The sequence below is a fragment of the Lithobates pipiens genome, unplaced genomic scaffold (genome assembly GCF_037356315.1).
Source record: "Lithobates pipiens isolate NorthernLeopardFrog02 unplaced genomic scaffold, aLitPip1_a1.2 Scaffold_16, whole genome shotgun sequence".
Taxonomy (NCBI): domain Eukaryota; kingdom Metazoa; phylum Chordata; class Amphibia; order Anura; family Ranidae; genus Lithobates; species Lithobates pipiens.
The window spans coordinates 401,297,768-401,317,931 of NW_027507748.1; the positions used below are offsets into that span (position 1 = coordinate 401,297,768).

At 42.5% G+C, this 20,164-nt stretch overlaps 1 protein-coding gene across 1 annotated transcript; it reads right to left on the bottom strand.

The window, feature by feature from the left end:
- Positions 1-1,177: 1,177 nt before the first annotated feature.
- Positions 1,178-19,982, bottom strand: DERL2 (derlin 2). Its single transcript, XM_077482341.1, has 7 exons — positions 19,810-19,982; positions 12,801-12,866; positions 10,412-10,485; positions 10,005-10,098; positions 8,556-8,751; positions 6,934-7,024; positions 1,178-1,999 (listed from the first exon to the last, which is right to left on the bottom strand). The coding sequence occupies exons 1-7, from the start codon at positions 19,900-19,902 to the stop codon at positions 1,894-1,896; spliced, it is 720 nt and encodes a 239-aa protein (XP_077338467.1). The 5' UTR covers positions 19,903-19,982; the 3' UTR covers positions 1,178-1,893.
- Positions 19,983-20,164: the final 182 nt, after the last annotated feature.

Below are 20,164 nucleotides of genomic sequence, written 5' to 3' on the forward strand. Positions count from 1 at the left end.
GCGCTCAATTTGACTTTCAAAACGGTAGTAGAGTTCATTTAGATTGTTGAAATGTAACGTTATGGCAAAAAAAAAAAAAAAACATGTCGATTTTTTTTTTTTTTTTTTTTTTTAAAGCCCAAGCGATAGACTTCCTAAACATTAGTAGTGGAATCGATTGAAAAAAAAAATCCAGAGCAGGCGGATGTTAAAATGTAACCCCAGATCGTGTTATCAAAGCGACAAAACTTACCATTTATGTTATTGAGCAATAATTATTGATACAATGATGGCATTATCACATGCATGTTCCACAGATCTTTAGAAATTTCAGACTATCCCTGAATGATTTTCTACTCTGTATGGCCAGCTTTAAGCCTAGTTCACATTGATGCAGGTTGCATTAAGTGTTTTCCCAGGGTTGTGTTTTTTTTAATTTAATGACATATGATTTTAATGCATTTTTTGTCATGCAGGAGAAGCCAGGAATTCATACACATACACATACACATACACACACCCTTTTGTTCATTTCTGCTGCATTTCCATTAAAGTCTAGGGAACCAAACAAAATGTTAACATGACCCATAGGAAATCATGTTAAAAAGGACTATAGTGCATTTCTACAAAACTGAACATGCACTGCAAAGCACATAGGTGTGAACCTAGCAAATTGTGCTTCCTGTCTGGAAGATGGAGAAATATGTTCTTTGGTTTTTTTTTTTTTTGGGAAGGACTAGAACCTGTCAGGTTTTAAACGCACCGCAATTTTCTAAGGTGATAACCTCCTCACTTTCTTGACAAGAGTCACAGGGAAAAAAAGTAAGCGGAAATATCCACACAAGAAGCACTGAAATGTAGTAATTTTGTCTTTGTGCCAGGTGCAGTTGATTACTAAGGACATGGTGAAGAGATATTGTGGAACACATTGTTTTGGGCTGGGTTCCACTAATGAAACTCATTACCTCTGGAACAGGATCTTGATCCTGTTAAACACAAACATGTATTGTTATGGCAAAATGTGCCAAGCAAAAACCCGCCAATGCATACAAAAGTGAAGTGGTTTTCAAGGTACAGACATTTTGGAAAAAAAGTGGAAGGGGAAAAAAATAAAATAAAAAATGTCACCTTCATTAGGGAGCAGAATACAGTATCTCTCTATAAAATGTTAGAGTATTAGCACGCGATCTTAAACGACTTTAAAAGCAGTTCATGTAGTTTTATTGTACACAGTAAAAACTGCACGTATCTCCATTATTAGGATGTTGTTTCAAGTCTACCCTCTTAAATAAATGCATTACTAAAACTGACCATTTGTCATTATTTGCAGCACACCCAGTCATAGTACAACCTATAAATCACAAAGCATTCCAGACTTCATGTCATCACTGTTTAAAAGTAATGTAGATTTAGAATAAAAAAAAAAAAAAAAAAAGTCACAAGGATATTGGCATATAATTTTCTCAAATGGAAGTAGAGAAATGGCTGTTGTATTCCACTCTTTTAGTCCAACCCATGTGGAATTTGCAGGGTCACATTTTTGCTACACTTCTGTAAGTGTTCACAAACATAAGACTATTCCTTGTGCATCTCAAAGCCATTATACACAGGTTCTTTATCAAAGAATTAAAGAAAAAATAAAATACAATACAAAGCAGCTGTTAAAAAGCATTGAACAGGTCCGCATGGTCTTGCTGAACCTACTTAGGTTCCAGTTTGTGGCTCCAAGAGCTTCAATGAAAGCAAAACCTCAGAGAGGCACTGGTGGGAAAATGAAAGAGTTCGCTTCGGTCAGCCAGTGGATTATAAAGTGCTTCCTGTTTTTTTAAAGACCAGCAAAATTATCTCTAACAGAAACCATGTGCATTCCAGAAGGTATTAAGAAAGTCCACCTCCTAGTTGCCATTAGATTAATTAACCTCCAAGTCGTTGTCCTTCACCCCAAGCAAAACCTCCAGGACGATCTTCAGGCAGCGGGTTGTAATTTGGGTCTTCTTCTTGTGTATCGAATATTGCTTTCCTGCAAGGACAACAATTTAAAGTGTTATTTAAACATACACTATAGATCAGTGCTGAACCAAGGCTAAAGTATCAGTCTCCCGGGTTTGCACTATTCAGGTGCTGGCAGAGACTTGGCACATCTACCATGCCTTGAAAAAGTATTCATACCCCCCCCTTAAAATTCACATTTTGTCATGTTACAGCCAAAGATGTAAATGTATTCTATTGATTTTATGTAACAGACCAATACAAAGTGACACATAAATTGTGAAGTGGAAGGAAAATGATAAATGGTTTAACATTTTTTTTTTAAATAAGTGAAAAAGTGAGGCGTGCATTTGTATTCAGCCCCTCTTAGCCAATATTTTGTAGAACCACCTTTCACTACAAGTTTTTTTGGGGATGTCTACCAGCTTTGCACATCTAGAGTGACATTTTTTTGCCCATACTTTGCAAGATAGTTCAGGCTCTGTCAGATTGGATTGAGAGCATCTGAACAGCAATTTAAATCTCGACACAGATACTCAATTGGATTTAGGTCTGGACCATTTTAAACACATGCTTTGATCTAAACCATTCCATTGCAGCTCTGACTGTTCATTTAGGGTTGTTCTGCTAGAAGGTAAACCTCCACCCCTGGTCAAGTCTTTTGCAGACTAATGCTGTGTATACATGATCAGAAATTCAGCCTGCAAAAGCATGTTCTCAATTTTTCGGTTGGAAAAAGTTCCTATCCGAAAATGCGTTTGTGTGTATGCAATTCAACTACGAGAGACGGAAGCTATTGGTTACTGGCCATTGAACTTCTTTTCTAGTCCCGTCGTACGTCACCGCCTTCTTGGTAGTCGGAATTTGCTGTGACGGTGTGTATGCAAGACAGCTTGAGCGAAATCCGTTTGGAATTCAGTCAGGAAAAAAAAAAAAAAAAAAAAAAAAAAAAAAAAAAAAAAAAAAAGAGCTTTTTCCGACCAAAATTCCAATCGCGTGTACGTGGCATTACAGGTTTTCTTCTAAGATTGGCCTGTATTTGGCTCCATATTCTTCCCCATTAACTCTGACCAGCTTCCCTGTCCCTGCTACAGAAAGTATTCCCACATGATACTGCCACCACAAGGTTTCACGGTGGGGATGGTGTGTTCAAGGTGATGTCCAGTGTCAGTTTTCCTCCACACATAGCGTTTTGCTTTTAGGCTACAAAGTTAAATTTTGGTCTCATCTGACCAGAGCACCTTCTTCCACATGTTTGCCGTGTCCCCCACATGGCTTCACAAAAATTGCAAACGGAACTATGACTTTCACCTTGTTCTTCTTTAAAGGCCAGATTTGTGGAATGTAAGACTAAAAGTTGTCCTGTGGACAGATTCTCCCACCTGAGCTGTGCATCTCTGCAGCTCCTCCAGAGTTACCATGGGCCACTTGGCTGCTTCTCTGATTAATGCTCTCCTCATCCCGGCCTGTCAGTTTAGGTGGACGGCCATGTCTTGGTAGGTTTACAGTTGTGCCATACTCTTTCCATTTTTGGATGATGGATTGAACAGTGCTTTTGGAGATGTTCAAAGCTTGGGATTTATTTGTTTATTTATTAACCTAACCCAGCTTTAAACTTCTCCAGAACTTTATCCCTGACCTGTCTGGTGTGTTTCTTGGCCTTCATGATGCTATCTTTTCACTAAGGGTTTCACAGAACAGCTGTATTTATACTAAAAATGACACAGGTGGACTATATTTAATTAGGTGATGTCTGAAGGCAATTGGTTCCACTGGATTTTACTTAGGGATATCAGAGTAAAGGGGTCTGAATACAAATGCACACCACAATTTTCACATATTTATAAAAAAAAAAATTAAAATTTTTATTTGAAAACCATTTATCATTTTGCTTCCACTTCACAATTATGTGCCACTTTGTGTTGGTCTATCACATAAAATACCCTTAGGTTTTGGGTTGTAACATTACAAAATATGGAAAATTTCAAGTGGTATGAATACTTTTTCAAGGCACTGTAACTCCAAGACACAATATAGCATACACGTGTCACCACACACTATATTTATTCACCTTGGCTGAAGTAAATGAGCCAGGCTTCAGCTCAAATCCTTGCCCATCGGTCACTCTCCTCTGACAGGTTTCATACACACTGGGCTTAATGGGAGGTGGAGAGGCAGGCGGATGCCATCACAATCTAAAAATCAGCCACAGGAAGCCTTGTTTCATTGATAAAAATACAAGGCTTTCCGTGAATGGTTGAGAAGCAATCAGCCTGATCTCCTCCCTCCCCCTGGTAGCATATGGGAGTCCCTGTACTGTTGCAGGAACACAGTGCTGCAGCTGTAACAACTAGTATAGGAAATAGTTTGTTTGGGCCAACTTAACCCAAACTATTTTAAGTGAAAGGAAAGATGGAGTTAAAGTGCAAAGGCAGAATTTTATTTTTATTTAATTTTTTTAATCTAAATGCATGCATTAAAGTGGTTGTAAACCTTTACAGACCACTTTGACCTACAGGTAAGCCTAGATTAACCACTTCAGCCCCAGACAATTTTGCTGGCCAAAGACCAGACCACTTTTTGCGATTCGGCACTGCGTCGCTTTAACTGACAATTGCGGTCATGCGACACAGCTCCCAAACAAAATGGACGTTTTTTCCCCACAAATAGAGCTTTTTGGTGGTATTTGATCACCCTTGCGGTTTTTATTTTTGCGCTATAAACAAAAATAGTTTTTGTTAGAGATATCTATCTATCAAAAATTATTTTCCCCTCAGTTGAGGGCCGATACGTATTCTACATATTTTTTGGGGGAGGGAAAAAAATAAAAAATAATCGCAATAAGCAATTGATTGGTTTGCGCAAAAGTTATAGCGTTTATAAAATAGGGGATAGTTTTATGGCATTTTTATTAATAATTTTTTCTTCTAGTAATGGCGGCGATCAGCGATTTTTATTGTGCCTGCGACATTATGGCGGACACAGCGGACATTTTTGACACCGTTGTCATTTATACAGCAATCACTGCTATACAAATGCAGTGATTCCTGTGTAAATGACACTGCCACTGAAGGGGTTAACCAGTGGGTGGCAGTGTAGGGGTTAAGTGTTCCTAGGGGTGTGTTACTAACTGTTGGGGGCTGGGCTTTCTTTTAGTGAACACTGATCTCTGCTCCAATCACTTGTTGCTAGGCAGAAAGGGGAGATGCTGTTTACAATGGCATCTCTCTGTTCAGCCGCCCCGTGAGATGAACGCGGGTATGCCCGCGGCGATCGAGTCCACGGGACCCATGACAGGACTCATGGGGGTCCCAACCAGCACGCCAGCACGCTCGCGATGGCAGGGCGGCATTAAAGATTGGACGTACCTGTACGCCAATATGCCTGCCCGTGCCATTCTCCCGACGTACATCGGTGTGCGCTGGTCAGGAAGTGGTTAAAGCTTACTTGTAGGTCCATGAAATATCTCCTAAACCTACACGGTTTAAGAGATCTTTGCAAAAAGACAGGCACCGCTGTCTACGGCGCATACGCCGTAGACAGTGGTGTGCAGGTGCACTGAGCATCCCGCTAACGGCGGCTCCTGTGCACATGCGCAGGAGTGACGTCATCACTACTCTGGCCACTCACAGCGCCGGAGCAGCAAACCCGGAAGAAGATGGACACTCCGTGCTACAGGGGACATCGCTGGCTCCTGTGTCATGGAAGTGACACATAATGGGCTACTATGCAATGCATAATAGCCCACTATGCTTTACCTTTGTAGGGTGACAAAGGGGAAGTAAATCCATCGCGCGCGCGTGTGTGGCAGCACCCCCTTATACTTACCTGTGCCCGGGCCACCCAGGACCCTCCCTCCTGATTGCCCGAGACAGCAGCGGCGCCACTGGCTCCCGATGCTGCCAAAGTCCGAGAGAGAGGAGATAGAGAGGTGCTTGCTGTGGGGGCACTTGGCAGGAGGGAGCGGCCAAGAATGACTTGTCGTCATTTTAAAGAAAAAATAAAAATAAAAAAATTTAAATAAAAATAAAAAAATAAGAATAAAAACACCACACACACACACAATTTACTATCACTTTGAGGCTTTTAAAAAAAAAAAAGTGTTGGCTAGAGTTTGGCTTTAATTTGTTAGTCAAGTTAGACCATCTAAATCTGTTAATGAATTGAACATTACCCTCACCCCAGTTTGACAATCCTGCTATCCAAAGGTTGGCTCTCTTGCTCCACCATCTACAGTGGAGTCAAAGTCAGTCAATCAGTGAAGAGAATGGGGCTGGGCCAGGTCTGGGCTCTGTGTCTTAAGGGAGGGGCCAGGAGCAGCAAAGTCTGTTCTGTGCAAAACCAACTGCACAGAGGTGGGAAGTGTAATTTTTTTCAATTAACACCCACACGAAACCTTTACAATCACTTTAAGCCTCGTGCGCACGCACACACACACACCTTATTTTTTTTCCCTTCCCCCAGTCAACCCAGCAGGGCTGAATGAAAAAACCTGACAGCTCAGGAGTCACCAATATACTAGCTATCCGACGTTAGTACAGCGATCCGGGAGGCGGTCTGCATACCTTTTTCAGTCATGTACCTATGACAGAAGCCAGCCGGTTTCTATCAAAGCGGCTGCCATACAGGAGCTGAATGTCAGACGGTTCCTATTGAACCGGCCAATATTCAGGCCCATTTTTACTAGGCTTTAGCCAGTTCTTTCCAAAAACTTCATGTGTCGAAATATGATCACGCACAAGAGTGAACTGAAGGTGTCCACTTTTACTTAAAATACTAGCCTCTTTTCAACCAGGGAATTATCCTACTGTTCAAAGCAGAGAGTAAAGAGGTTGATAAAATAAAAAATTATATATAAAAGTTTAAATAATGTACTAGAAAGTTTTTTTCTTGAATTTCCTTAAAAAACACAAAAAAAATAAAAATAATAATCATTGAACCAAGAATAGTTAGGTATACTCTTACAAAATATATGGAGTCTTCAAAATTCGTCCTCCTCCAGGCTGATTGGGGAACACATCTTCCAAAAAGAAATAGATGTGTCCAACTGCTATACCTGTAAAAAAATAAAAAAAAAAAATAAAAGGGAATTAAACACACCACCTAATACGCCAAGGTCAATTAAATTTGAGAGAATCTGAGACTAGTACATGTTTTGGGCAGAGTGAGGAAGGAGATGAGGCCATGTTATGTTTAAAAATGATGAAGTCAGTCAAACCAGAGTGTCAAGTTTTAAAGCGCGATATACAAAAATAAATAAAATTTAATAATTTGGCCATGTTCAAATTGTCAAACATTTTGTCCTTTGGTTAGCTGTGCATCCAAAACGGCTAGGTGTATAGCAAACATACAGCCCAATTGCATTTAGATTTTGCAGATGTCTGGGGAAATGAGATGTGAATGCTTTCCAAAAAGAAAAAGGGTATACCATTTATAAAAACAAAGCATAAAAAGCAAAGTCATATTTGCATAGCAGAGAGAAGAAACTGTACTCACACCTGTATACTCCTTCAAAACCCCCAAAAACATTTATTCCACATAAAAAAAAAAAAAAAAAAAAAAAAAAACCTATACCGAGTGAAATGAGGAAGACAACCTATTCCAGATGGTCTCCAGCCTTCAGATCTTTGAGACAATGGTCTGGAAAAAGCTTTTCAGGAACATCAGAATTTATCTACACATTAATTCTAAGTCAGTCAGTGACTTAAAGTACTGAAGTCATCAAATCAGCATTACATCCATGGAGACAATGTTTCTGAGACCCCTTTCACACTGGGGCGTTTTTCAGGCGTTTTTCATGCGCTTTAGCGTTAAAAAAAGCACCTGAAAGAAGCCGCAACTGCAATCCCAATGTAAAAGCCCGAGTGCTTTCACACCGAGATCCCTTTCATACTGGGGCGTTTTTCAGGCGCTTCAGCGTTAAAAAAAGCGCCTAAAAGAAGCTGCAACTGCAATCCCAATGTAAAAGCCCGAGTGCTTTCACACCAAGGCGCTGCGCTAGCAGGGCGTCAAAAAAAAAAAAAAAAAAAGTCCTGCAAGCAGCTTCTTTGCAGCGCTTTTGGAGCGGTGAATGCAACGCTCCTAAAGCGCCCCTTCCGATTGAAATCAATGGGAAGCGCCTGTAAAAAGCTATTGGCAGCAGCATTTTGTGGGCGCTTTAAACTCTTTATTTGGCCACTAGCAGGGGTTAAAAGCGCCCCAATAACACTCAAAAAACGCTGGTAAAGCGCTGCTAGTTTAAGCGGCGCTTTACGAGCGTTTTTTTAGGCGCCGACATTGTGAAAGGGCTCTTAAAGCACTTGGGCTTTCACATTGGGACTGCAGATGAGGGCTTCTTTCAAGCGCTTTACAGGCGCTTTTTTTAACGCTAAAGCGCCCCAGTGTGAAAGGGGTCTGAAGGAGAGTCAGCAGTGGCAGCCTATACTTTCTCAACAGTTTTCCTTTATTAAAATCTGTAAAGGAATACAGCAGATAAATGTGCATTAAGGGGAACCCTGGACCATAGTCCAATTCACCTGTGCCTTACTCCATTCAAAGATGTTTAGGCGGAGTTCCCTTGAAAAACATATCAAAAGATTACAACTTACCCAGGAGATCCACAATTATGGAATTTCCCAGTAGCAGTGAAAAGCCCATAAGAACCCAGGGCAGGAATGGCGCCTGGAAATTCAGAAGCCCAAAAAAGTTCATTCGAACATAGGGATTCCTCCTACTCCAGACATACACCAGCATTATCGTAAAAGCTTGGCCGAGAAACACTAAATTTACAAACAAGCCAAAGATCTGCAGAAGATGGATTAAGGAACATAAATACCGCATGTGCCATCAAGTACTGATAAAATGCTAAGTCCAGCTTTGTAAAACATTGGTATAAATTAAGTACTACCCTCAATTGCAACAGTAAAGTTATTCATTGGTCCAAACAGCATAGATTAACTGCAATCTGTAAAATGAATGCTCCCAGGCTGAGGGAATGTTCATCTAGCCATCCATTTGACAGCTAGAAGCCTACACAGGCAAGAGTTACTAGTTGTCAAAACTGTGCTGTCTGAGTTCTGGTCCCAACTAATGGGGTGCCCAATTATGAGGCGACCACAAGATGTCTGTCAAAGCCTCACCTAGATCTAGCTGCCAATTACTTATCCCAGTATGCACACAGGAAAAAACAAAACACAAAATATGGTGCCGACTAGTTTAAGCTTTATTAGAGCTAGTGAACTAACTGGGGTGCAAACTGTAACCTAAACAAGCAGCACCATCTGAAGCTTGATAGCCTTCTAGCTGCTTGTTTAAAGTGATATTCAGCACATCGCTATGTTTAACATCTCCATACCGGAACTGGGACTTACTTTAAAGCGGACCATTAAATGGATTGAAATTTAGCCGGTTCAGTCAGGATCCAGGCAAAATTTCGATCCATTTTTGGCTGTTCCCTTTCATAAGAAGTTGATCTAGCGATCAACTTTGCACGAACAGGGCTGCTGAAAAATTTCAGTTCAAGATCAGTGTTTTCTGACAGAGTAGGCACAGGAGTCTTCAAACTGTCAAAGAAGAAGACAAAAAACTAAATTGGTATGGATGCAGGAATTTTCTAATAGAGAAATCAGTTCAGCCAACTGAATGGGGGGGCTAATGCATGGGAAGCTTAAAGAGGAAGTAAACCCTTGCAAAAAATTAAAAAAATAATTATTCTACCTCCCCTGAAAAGTAAAGACATAATGTGCTGGTATGCATCAGATACTCGCACATTATGTGTAGGCAAATGTCAGACGAAGCAATGCTAAGCAGAACAGTATATTGGCATGCAAAAAATAAATAAATAAATAAACCCACACACACCCGTTAGGTAAGCACCTGGATGACCACAACATACAGGGATATACAATGTAATACTGACATATATAATCACACACATAGGTTGGACTTGATGTCATTTTTTAACATCATCACCTACTATGCAACTATGAAAAGCTTTTGGCAAGATTTGAGCAGCAATGAAAAAAAAAAGTGAGAGACCTTATTAAAAGAAAGGATACAGCCATTAAAAGACCCCCAAAAAGAAACATAAATACAAAATCTGCTGTGCGACCTCGGAAAGAGCCTTCTTCAAGCATCCGGCAATATCTGTATCTAGAGTAAATGATTAGTCAAGGAAAGCTTTACTTTGTGGACTGTCAAGATACAAAATTGAGACAGTATTAAAAAAATAATGGCATATTTAAAAATAAAAAGGATCTGAATACAACTTAGGGAGCATAAAAACAGACGACATTTTCAAACTGTATGTAATCTTTTTCTAAGTATACAAGAGTGGATTTCACTGTTCTAGGTCCCTTCATCTTTGTAGGTTCTCTGAAAGAAAATGCAATTTTTTGTGGGAATGTAAAAATACGTACAACATTTAAGAGCAACTTTGCCAAGTAAAATATTTTACCAAGGATACAAAAATATCATATTAAATAAAAAGTTGAATCCAACGGGTCCAAAAAACAGGAAGTTTGTTACCAATCGCCATACCTGTACCAAAAAGAAAGCAATTGGTTACGTTTTGGAAATGCTAGTTAAGCCTGTATCATTTAAAACTGTCAGTGCATGCCATATTGCATGCTGTTCATACTCAACTCAGCCACTATGAGATTTGTTTCCTGTATTCTGCAAAAAACCTGGTTGACCCTGCTGTTCTGTCCCTCCCCCCTCCATATCCACTAAAGACTCTATACCAATGATGGCAAACCAGATGTTTTGAAACTACATTTCCCATGATGCTCATGCAATCTGCAGTGTAGCGGAACAACATGGGAACCATAGTATAAAATCATCTGGTGTGCCAGGGTTCACCATCACGTTGATTGATCCCCTCCCTGTAATTGTAAAGCACATACAGACACAGGCTGCGATTGGCAGAACCTCCCCTAGATAGCCTACACCATGTTTTTTTTGCACAAAAATAATGCCTTATATGTATCACAGTTGACACATTTCATGTTTAGGCCTCATGCACATAAGATGTTTTTGCAGCTGCTCCTAGGGGCATCTGGCAATTTTTTTTTCCAGCCTCTAAACCTCATTGCATGTTAGCCTATAAGTCCATGCACAACATATATAGGCTTTTAGCAGCGTTTAGGAGGTGGGGGACCTTCTCCCCCCCCCCCTAAAAAACACACCCCACACCCTTTGTAATACAGATCGAAAAATACATAATTAAAGGCCAAATTCACCTTTTGGAACATGTTACTTGTTCCAGTACCTGCATTTTTTATTTTTTTCTGGAAAGATGAGATTATCCTTTTAGGTCTCAAGCCCACTGGACATTTTGGAAACTCCCCTGAAAGCCTTACCTCCTGGCAGCAAACACCTGATGCTTGTAAAAGTATTTAGGTTAGGTCTGCGATGTGCCCCCCCCCCCCCCCCCCCCCCAAACACATTTTAAACTAGAGCATAAGGCAGGACAGTAACTAGCTTAAAACGTTCTGAGTGTATTATAGAACTACTCTGTAGAATGTACTCTACGATGCAATCGTCCTACTAGCCACCTAGTGCACTTAGAGCAGTGTATACACCGCTCCTAAATCTCCCATATGAAATCAATGGGCAGTGCTGCTTGGAGGACGCCTTTAACCCATGGGGGGGGGGGGGGGGGGGGGGGTTGAAGAGATTACAACCTAGTGCCATAGGATTCTTTCAGCAATCATTTATTATAAAACTGTTCCCTATAGGGGACCCTATTCCGAACAATATACCCATGAGTGTCTGGGTTAACAGGAGAATAGAGAACATAGAAACGTGGTACCATAGGTAGGCATGAAAAAATAAATAAAAAGGGGGAGAGAATCCTCATCTGGGAATCCGCAGTTGGTCATCCAAATTAACAACTTTACGTATCAGGGATCTGTAGGTATGCAAGCCAGGGGGACCGTATTTTCTCAAAAAGAGGTTGTCACGTAGAACGCTCACTATTTTTCCGTTCAGCATGATCCACGTTAGTTTACGTTTCATCAATGCTAGGTCTATAATAGGGCTTTTCTAAGCTGACGCAATGGCAATTTTGGCCACCAGGAATATAAAGCATTTATTAATTTTTTTATTTATAAACCAAAAAGGGATATACAACAGTACAGAAAATAGAACCTGACAATGTTTAGACATAGTTCACAATAAGAAAAATCATGTCACATGCTTAACCCGTGTGATTTGAAGGATATCTAAGCAAATATATTACCATTAGATGTTATGCGTCTGGATCGACAATTCAGCTATAAACCTATAGGGGGGGGGGGCGCAGGGGAATTGGAAGGCGAGTTAGGGGACTCCTTCTCCAGTCCCTTTCCCGTCTACAGGGTCTCTCTCTTAGGTGCCTCTGCATATTAACGTCCGAGTACGTCTAGGGACATTTTCCACTGTTTTATTCAGTATGGTGACACTAGCATCTAACTATATTGACCATTGTATTTAAGAATATGAATGGGTGAACCCTTATCCAGAAGTGACAAACCATTAGTCCCACCATACATGCAGTGGTGAACCCACCTGTCCACAACCCCTGAAGCAGGAGACTGAGGTCCCTGGATACATTTTGGAGAGTTTTTTGGAGTGTGAATTTGCCTTTAAATCTTTTGTTAAAAACACGTGTATATAGATTTTGGAAAATGCATATTCTTTATGTCTCTCAGAAACGTGCGAGTCAGTGGTTGGTTCAAGCATACAAGTATAACCATGCAAATCTTTACTTGAAGATCTGAAACCTTGATTCATATGTTGCAGTATCACTTTCTACAAAAAAGCAGTCCAAAGTCTGGGTTTCAAAACATAAAATTTACCAAATCTATATTTACCTGATAATGTCGGAATATCAGTTCTGGGTTAAAATAGAGCTGAAATGGTGTTATGAGTTCTAATTGCTGCAAAAGAGACAAACAAGTATTAGTGCAATTTAGTGAAACATTACTGTACACAGATGAAGCCTGGTAGCAATTAGAGTGGTTGTAAACACTTACAAACCCCTTTGACCTACAGGTAAGCCTAGATTAAGGTGCATGCGGCGCACTGAGCGCGCCGCTGTCAACGGTGATATGCCGCGAGTGGTGGCTCCCGCGGCACATACTCGGGAGTGACGTCATCGCCGAATGACAGCAGCGGAGCAGCAAGACCCACCGAGGAGATGGATGCTCTGGACTACAGGGGACAGCGGTGACATTGCTGGCTCCTGTTTCAGGTAAGTGACACATAATGGGCTACTATGCGATGCATAGTAGTCAGTTATGCTTTACCTTTGCAGGGAATCAAAGAGAAAGTAAACTCATCAAGAGTTTTCCCTATCAGGTAAGATACTGTACATTGTTAAAAGTTGACATAAATGAAAAGCAACGTGGAAAACAATGTTTCAACGATAACCATCTCGGCCTGGTCTATACCTGGTGGCCTAATAAAGGTATGGATTGAATGCATTAAAAAAAAAAAATAGCAAAAAAGAGAAGAGAAGGAAACGTTTAAAGAGAAAAAGAAGGAAAGTCTGGTAGAAAATAGGAGCGCGAGGAAAAGCGAAGGGAGGGGAGAGGAGGAGAGACCACTGGATGTGCGTCAGGGGAGTATCAAATCAGAAATGTTCTGTCAAAAGCGAGAAGGAAGGGAGTATGTGGCTGCCAAACTCAGGAATTTGTCATGCGTGTCTAAAACTTTTCCTTTACCATGACCTCATTAATCATTAATGTGATTTTTACCTGCTTCAAAACTGAATGCGGGGGATTTCCAGGCTTTTGTGAGTCAGTTTAGTTGCAGTAAGGGGACACACACACAAAAAAAAAAAAAAAAAATAATATATATATATATATATATATATATATATACATATATACATATATATACATATACATATATATACATATACATATACATATACACACATATACACACACACACACAATGCCCAGGGGCACCCCCATATGAGGGGCCAACAAGCAGCCGGTAAGCCATCAATGGTGACCAAATCAAGTAGAGGCAAACATAACAGTTAAATGATTGTCACAAGTCAACAATACTGAACACTCAGAAGCAACAAAAACAAGAAAGGGCAACCAGATTCAGTAAGTGACAGTCAGCGGGTGAAAGGCACTAAGCGGATTGCTTAGGGGCTAAAGTTGGGCTTGACAAATTTGCTTTGAATCTAGGAGCCAGTTTTAAAAAAATAAAATAAAAGAGTGGTATGGATTGTCAGCTCCCAGGGTAAAGCCAGTAATTTTCACACCCTAACTCACAACGGAGCACCCAGTCAATAACTCCAATGTAACACTATTACATCAGGGTTATGGGCTGACCAGAAAGAGTAAGGCTGGCAACAGATGAAACCGGTTGGCTCTGGCAGGTGCCACAGGTTGGCTTAGGCTGGTGGTACTGGATTGGAACTGACAGATGGCACTGGTGGGTGGCGCTGATTGGCAGTGGCATGCATTGACAGGTGGCACTGGCACGTGACATTGGTTGGCACAAGGCACTGATAGGCATTGGCAGGTTTCACACTGAGCACTCAGTAACTGTGTGAAACTGACAAGTAACAGAGGAGAGAGGAGCTGTCAGAATTGAGCTTGATGTCAGGGGTGGGAGGGACCCGGCCGCTATTAAACGCCAGCCAATGATTGGGCTGCTTAAGAAAAGGGGTGGAGCCACATACAAATAGCGGCCCGCCCCAACATCGCATTGGCTGGTGTTTGATAGCTGCTGGGATCCGCCACCCCTGACATCAAGCTCAAATCTGACGGATCCTCCTCTGTTACATGTTAGTTTCACACACTCAGCGGCTCTGGCAAGCATCAAGTGCCCCACTGAGTGTGGAGAAGGGAGGACGACGGCGGTTAGTGTTAATGCACTGCATGTCTGGGGCATCGGGAGTTATAGTGAGTGGGCTGGTGGCAGCCTAGGTGCCAGGGTGCAATTTCGGGTCTCCATGGCGACCTGGGGTTTGTCGAGCCCTAGGCTAAAGACCTGGGAAAATGGTCAAATTCTAAGCGTTCAGGACGGATGTCAGGTGCAAGCTTCTGGAAAAAAGTAGTTGCTTGAATGTTAGTGAGGGTCTCAGGGAGTCCACGGATGCGGAGATTATCTCTGCATATTCTAACTCATCCTGCAAGTTCAGTGTGCAACTTTTCAACCTCGCCCTCATGCCCTTCTAATACTGTCAAGTCCATGCATTGCTCGAGCCGTCTAGTGCAGTGGCCTAGCTCTTTAAGACCCTTCACAAGGTCTGCGGAGAGCTTGCGGGAGGCCATTGCGATTTCGCCCTGCACTATGGAGTGGAATTTTAGAAGCAGGGCGTCCGGTTCCATTGTCACAGGACTTACCAGGTCGAATGGGAACTGGTGCAGACTGTCCTACGAGAGCCACGTGGTGTCTGGCTCTGGGGGCACAGGCGCTATCTTGCCCTTTCCCCTCCCTTGTGGCTAGAGCAGTATCTCTGTTCTTGAGCGTGTTATACATGCCAATTATGAGCCCAGTGTTCTCTGCAGCCTCGGGAGCTGCTGCAACTGTCTGGAAGCAGGCTGTGCCTTGTCAGCAGGGGTTTAGGATCAGACGGTGCAGAGCGGGGAGTTCAGGTGTCCTGCGCATTCGCGCCCCTGCATGATGCTTTCTATTGGTGCTTAGTAAGCAGACACTTGGGGCCCTACGTCAACAGGCTCTAGGCTTGCATCAATGGGCAAATGGAAGCATGCTTTTGACATCAGTTTGAGAGGCTTCCGAGTTAGCTGCAAACTCATTTACAGGTGCATTTCACCTACTTCAAAACGTTTTCTGCATTCTCATAAGTTTGTATGGAGAGGGAAGTAGTACTGACATATTAAATATACTGTCCACACAGGCCCTTAGACCTGTGCATCTCCATATAGGCAGTTCAATTCATGGCAACTGGGATGATGCAGCCGCTGTGCCGTTGCTCCCAATTTCACAGCCGTGTGGGTACAGGTCATTGACCACACACTCCCTGCGTCTGCAACCATGCGGCTGTCAAATTGGGTGCAGCCGCAGTGTCTATGCTGCCACAAGTGTGACTGTTTGCATGGGGATGCACGGAACACCTGTTCCTACCGATGTGGGCAAACAGTAAATACGCCCATGTAAACAAGACCTTAAAGCAATTAGTGCTTTGCCAATACCAAGCAAAGTAACAGGCTTGCTTTAATGCTCCTCTCCCCAGTACCATAGACTAACATTTTCTTCATTCCTTCATAACTCTTATGCCCTGTACACGCGGTCGGAATTCCCAACGGAAAAGGTCCAATCGGATTATATTGTTGGAAAATCCGATCGTGCGTGGGCCCTATCGGACATTTTCCATCGGAACAAATTTGAGAGCAGGATCTAAAATTTTCCGGAAAAAAAATAAAAAAAAACATCAGATCTGACTTTTTCTGATCGTTTGTAGAGAATTCCGACGGACAAAGTGCCAAACATGCTCAGATCAAATTACGAGACCAAAGCTATTGGCTACAAGCCTCTACGTAGTCCCATCATACGTAACGAACGTCACCACGTTCCGAACGATCGGATTTTCCGACAACTTTGTCCGACCGTGTGTATGCAACACCAGTTTCGGACAAAAATCAGTCAGAAAAAATAAATAAAATTGACGAGTTTTGTGGTCGGAATGTCCGACCGTGCGTACAAGGCATAACTTAAAACACCAGATGCAAAAAGAATAAAAATATCCAGTACTTCTATGTACAGCAGATCACATGACGCATTATCCTTGCCCGCCCCTGCCAGGACACTCCGGTCACCGCTTTCAGCCATTGGCTGAGACTGCTGACCGGAAGCTAGTGAGCAGACCTCAATACCCCCCCCCCCCCCCCCCCACCATGCCCCTTTGACAAAAGTTGGCAGAATGGTCCAGCTGCACTACACATGAGCCGAAGGTTGGCCAGTTTCTATTGAACCAACCAATGCCGCCTAACATTCAGCTTGTGTGTACGGTCATTAAAACAGGTCATAGATGAGTGAAAAAAAATAAAATAAAAAAAATAACCCACACACCACATACAAGATGGACAGAGAAATTGCTTTAGCTGGGACACTGTATTCTGACAGTGGCACTCATCTGTCAGGAAACACTAATCAGTGTCTGCAGCTGCTGATCAACAAACGTTTTCCAGTGTGTCCCTTCAACAGAAGCAGATCACACAATCAACTCTAGTTGAGAAGAGACAGCACACACTGATCGAAATTCAGCCAGTCGCTGCTGAACCAGTCAAATTTAGATCAGTCTATGGCCAACCTCTTGTTAATTCCATATATGCACTCTGGTTATGTCTGTATGTCATTTGTCAGCTTGTGTTTTCAAATAGTGATGACAGTGGAACATGCATATGCAAAGTGTGCTGGCAAGGCCCCATGTAGCCTCAGAAGCCCCTGAGAAAGTATGACAAGGCAAGAAAACAATTAGGAGATGGGGATAGAGTGCTATAACAGGAGGTACCTGAACAAGGACCTTCATGGCAGTTATTTTTGTACAAGATGCAGAATTAAACCATATCACTGTTATAATGCTATTAAAGTGAGACTTGACCCCTACTAACAGGTAAGCTTATAAAAAGTCTTACTTGTGGGTACAGTTAAGATCTCGTAAACTTGCACTGTTTGAGATATTCACATTAGCAGGAGCTCATTACACCACTGTGCATGTGCAGTACGCTCTGCCTTCAGGGAACATGAAGTGTGCTGTCAATGCAGAGAATACTGTGCTGTGATGACTCTAGCACGTGAGTGATATCACAGCCAGAGTGTGAATCTGGGAGGGAAGCCCAGGTAAAGATAGAGGCAGGAGTGGTGACAGCATGCTGCTGAAGGGCAGGTTTAATGTGTCAGTATGCAGTGTATACTAGCATATAACAGCATTTTTATTTTATTTTTTTCATAAAGAGTTTACCTACACTTTAACATGTTAAAGCCAATATAAGATTTTATAATAATGTATTTAACCAAGGGTGTGGAAATTTGTTTAATAAACTACTTGTCCAAGGGACTAAATTAGGGCCCCAATTTACTTGTCCCTCAGGACACGATAAAAAAATAAAAATAAAGTAACCAAAACTGTATTAAAATAAGGTGAAGGGTTGAGTTTTTTTTACTAGACAGAGGTGCTTTTAAAAATGAAAAGGAGGTTTATGGTGACTAAAGCCTGCTACACACAAATCCTTTGCCCCCCCCCCCCCATTCACCCTAAAAACAGTCAGAGCTGATGTACTAATGCATGGATGTTAGTACAGCAATCTCCCCCACTGAGCTGTTGTGTTATGGCAGGGGGATGCCCCCCCTCCCCCTAGAACACTCCAGTGATCGGGAATCAGTTGGCATGCTAATCCAACAGAAGCCAGCCAAATGGCCAGATTCTGTCGGACTGGCTGACATACACAAGGGCTGAATGTAGATCATTTTTTATTGTACAGGCCGATGTCTGCCGACAGTTGGCCCATGTATACTAAGAATTAAACAGCGCAACATTAAAAGTTTATCTCCTACTTACCTCCCTGCCTGTCTCCAGCACCGCTTCCAGGGACTAGCAGGGAGGGGAGAGAGAGACCTTGCAGTGTAATGAACAGCAATTGGGTGCTCGTCAGGAAAGAGGAGTGTCAAGCTCTCTTACTGCTCAGCAGAAGCGCATCTGCCTAGCAAGTGAATGAAGCACCAGCCCCAATGAAAAAATAAATTTAAAGAGTCCTTCAGGTTATCCTTGTGCATAGAAGCACTTCAGTGCTCAGTACAAGCACGTGAGCAGTCAAATCAAGCTCCGGTGTCTGCTTCATTGGGGGAAGAAAAAAGAAAAAACACACACACACACACACACACACACACACACACACACCCTAGGCAATGCAATTAGCGCATCCTTGATTTAACGCTAATATATTTACGAATTGTATTGGTGAAGCTTGGAGCAACACAAGTATGCATGTGCCATACCTGTCACCACTAGTGGAGTGATCACTGCTGTCTTCCGGGTCTCCCATGGTAAGTGGCTGCCCAGCTGCTTCATGAACACAGGGGGTCCCTTGTCAAGTATGGGCACCATTCCTAGAACACCTTGTATTTATAACTAGATGGAGATTGTGACATCACAACCCCACTTTGTCCAATCAGAAACCACCTTGCATTCATTAAAATAAAAGTGTAAAGTGTTCCATGAATGGCCCATACTCAGTGACCACTCAGCACAGGAGCCAGGAGATTTCTGCCATCACTGTAGTGGTGGTGTCTAGTACAGGGATTCTACGCTTCCACAGACAGATATAACTATGCAATAAAAATAATAATCATATTGGAGTTCAGATTAATGAAGGTTAAAATAAAAACTAATATTTATTGTCTGCATCCAGTGTAGTTCCCTTGGGAGGAATCCACATTACCATAGAGGTGTGATTAGGAGAGATGTTGCACCCAGTGTAGATCCCCCTAGGAGGAATCCACATTCCTAATCACACCTCTATGGTAATGTGGATCCCTCCTAGGGGGATCTACTCTGGGTGCGGGGTCGATCCCCTAGGAGGAGTCCACATTACCATAGAGGTGTGAATAGGAGAGATATGACCTCCCAGGTGTATATCCTGCAGGTGACAGATGACTGACGTGTCCCAGTCTGGTCAGAGTAGAAGCCTTCCTTAGCCGACATGAATGTCAGGACAACATAACCCCCCCCCCCCTATAGCGGAAGTCAGCTATGACTGGGGACTCCAGGAACCTCCATAAGCTGCACATAAGTCTACCATGGGGCACTATGCTTCCTACTTTCTGTAGGAGGCGTCCCGAGTGCACAGGAGACCAATGGCCATAGCAAAGGATAAGGCTGTGTCCGGTCCTTACCACTACGGCGGTGGTGAGCACACAGGCGGTGGTGTAGGCTCGGGTCACCGGAGGTATCTGCATATACTCCTGCCGGAAAGTCTGGTACGCCATCTTGCTACCTCCCTCCGTTCTCCGCTCTCATCTCCGCCTCGTCCAGACCCAGCACATCACACAGGCACATTCAAATACCTGCACGTTTCCCAGCCAATCGTCGCGTTCCAAACGCTATATAGTTCTTCTGATTGGTCTTCCCTGCTGTCGCTCCCGCCTTCCAAATCTCTCATGTCACGTCTTCCTGTAATTGGTCCGCGTACTTGGATGTTAGGCTTTTTCGATTGGCTGGATGGAGAGCGGTCTTCTCGTTGGCTGGACG

Bases quoted from the DNA above. Each gene is read 5' to 3' on its own strand.
- DERL2 (XM_077482341.1), bottom strand. From the start codon at position 19,902: ATGGCGTACCAGACTTTCCGGCAGGAGTATATGCAGATACCTCCGGTG. The intron at 7,025-8,555 runs GTAAGTTGTAAT...ATTTTTTTACAG, and splicing joins CATAATTGTGGATCTCCTGG to GTATAGCAGTTGGACACATC. The intron at 2,000-6,933 runs GTAAGAGTATAC...TTGTCCTTGCAG, and splicing joins TTGAAGACTCCATATATTTT to GAAAGCAATATTCGATACAC.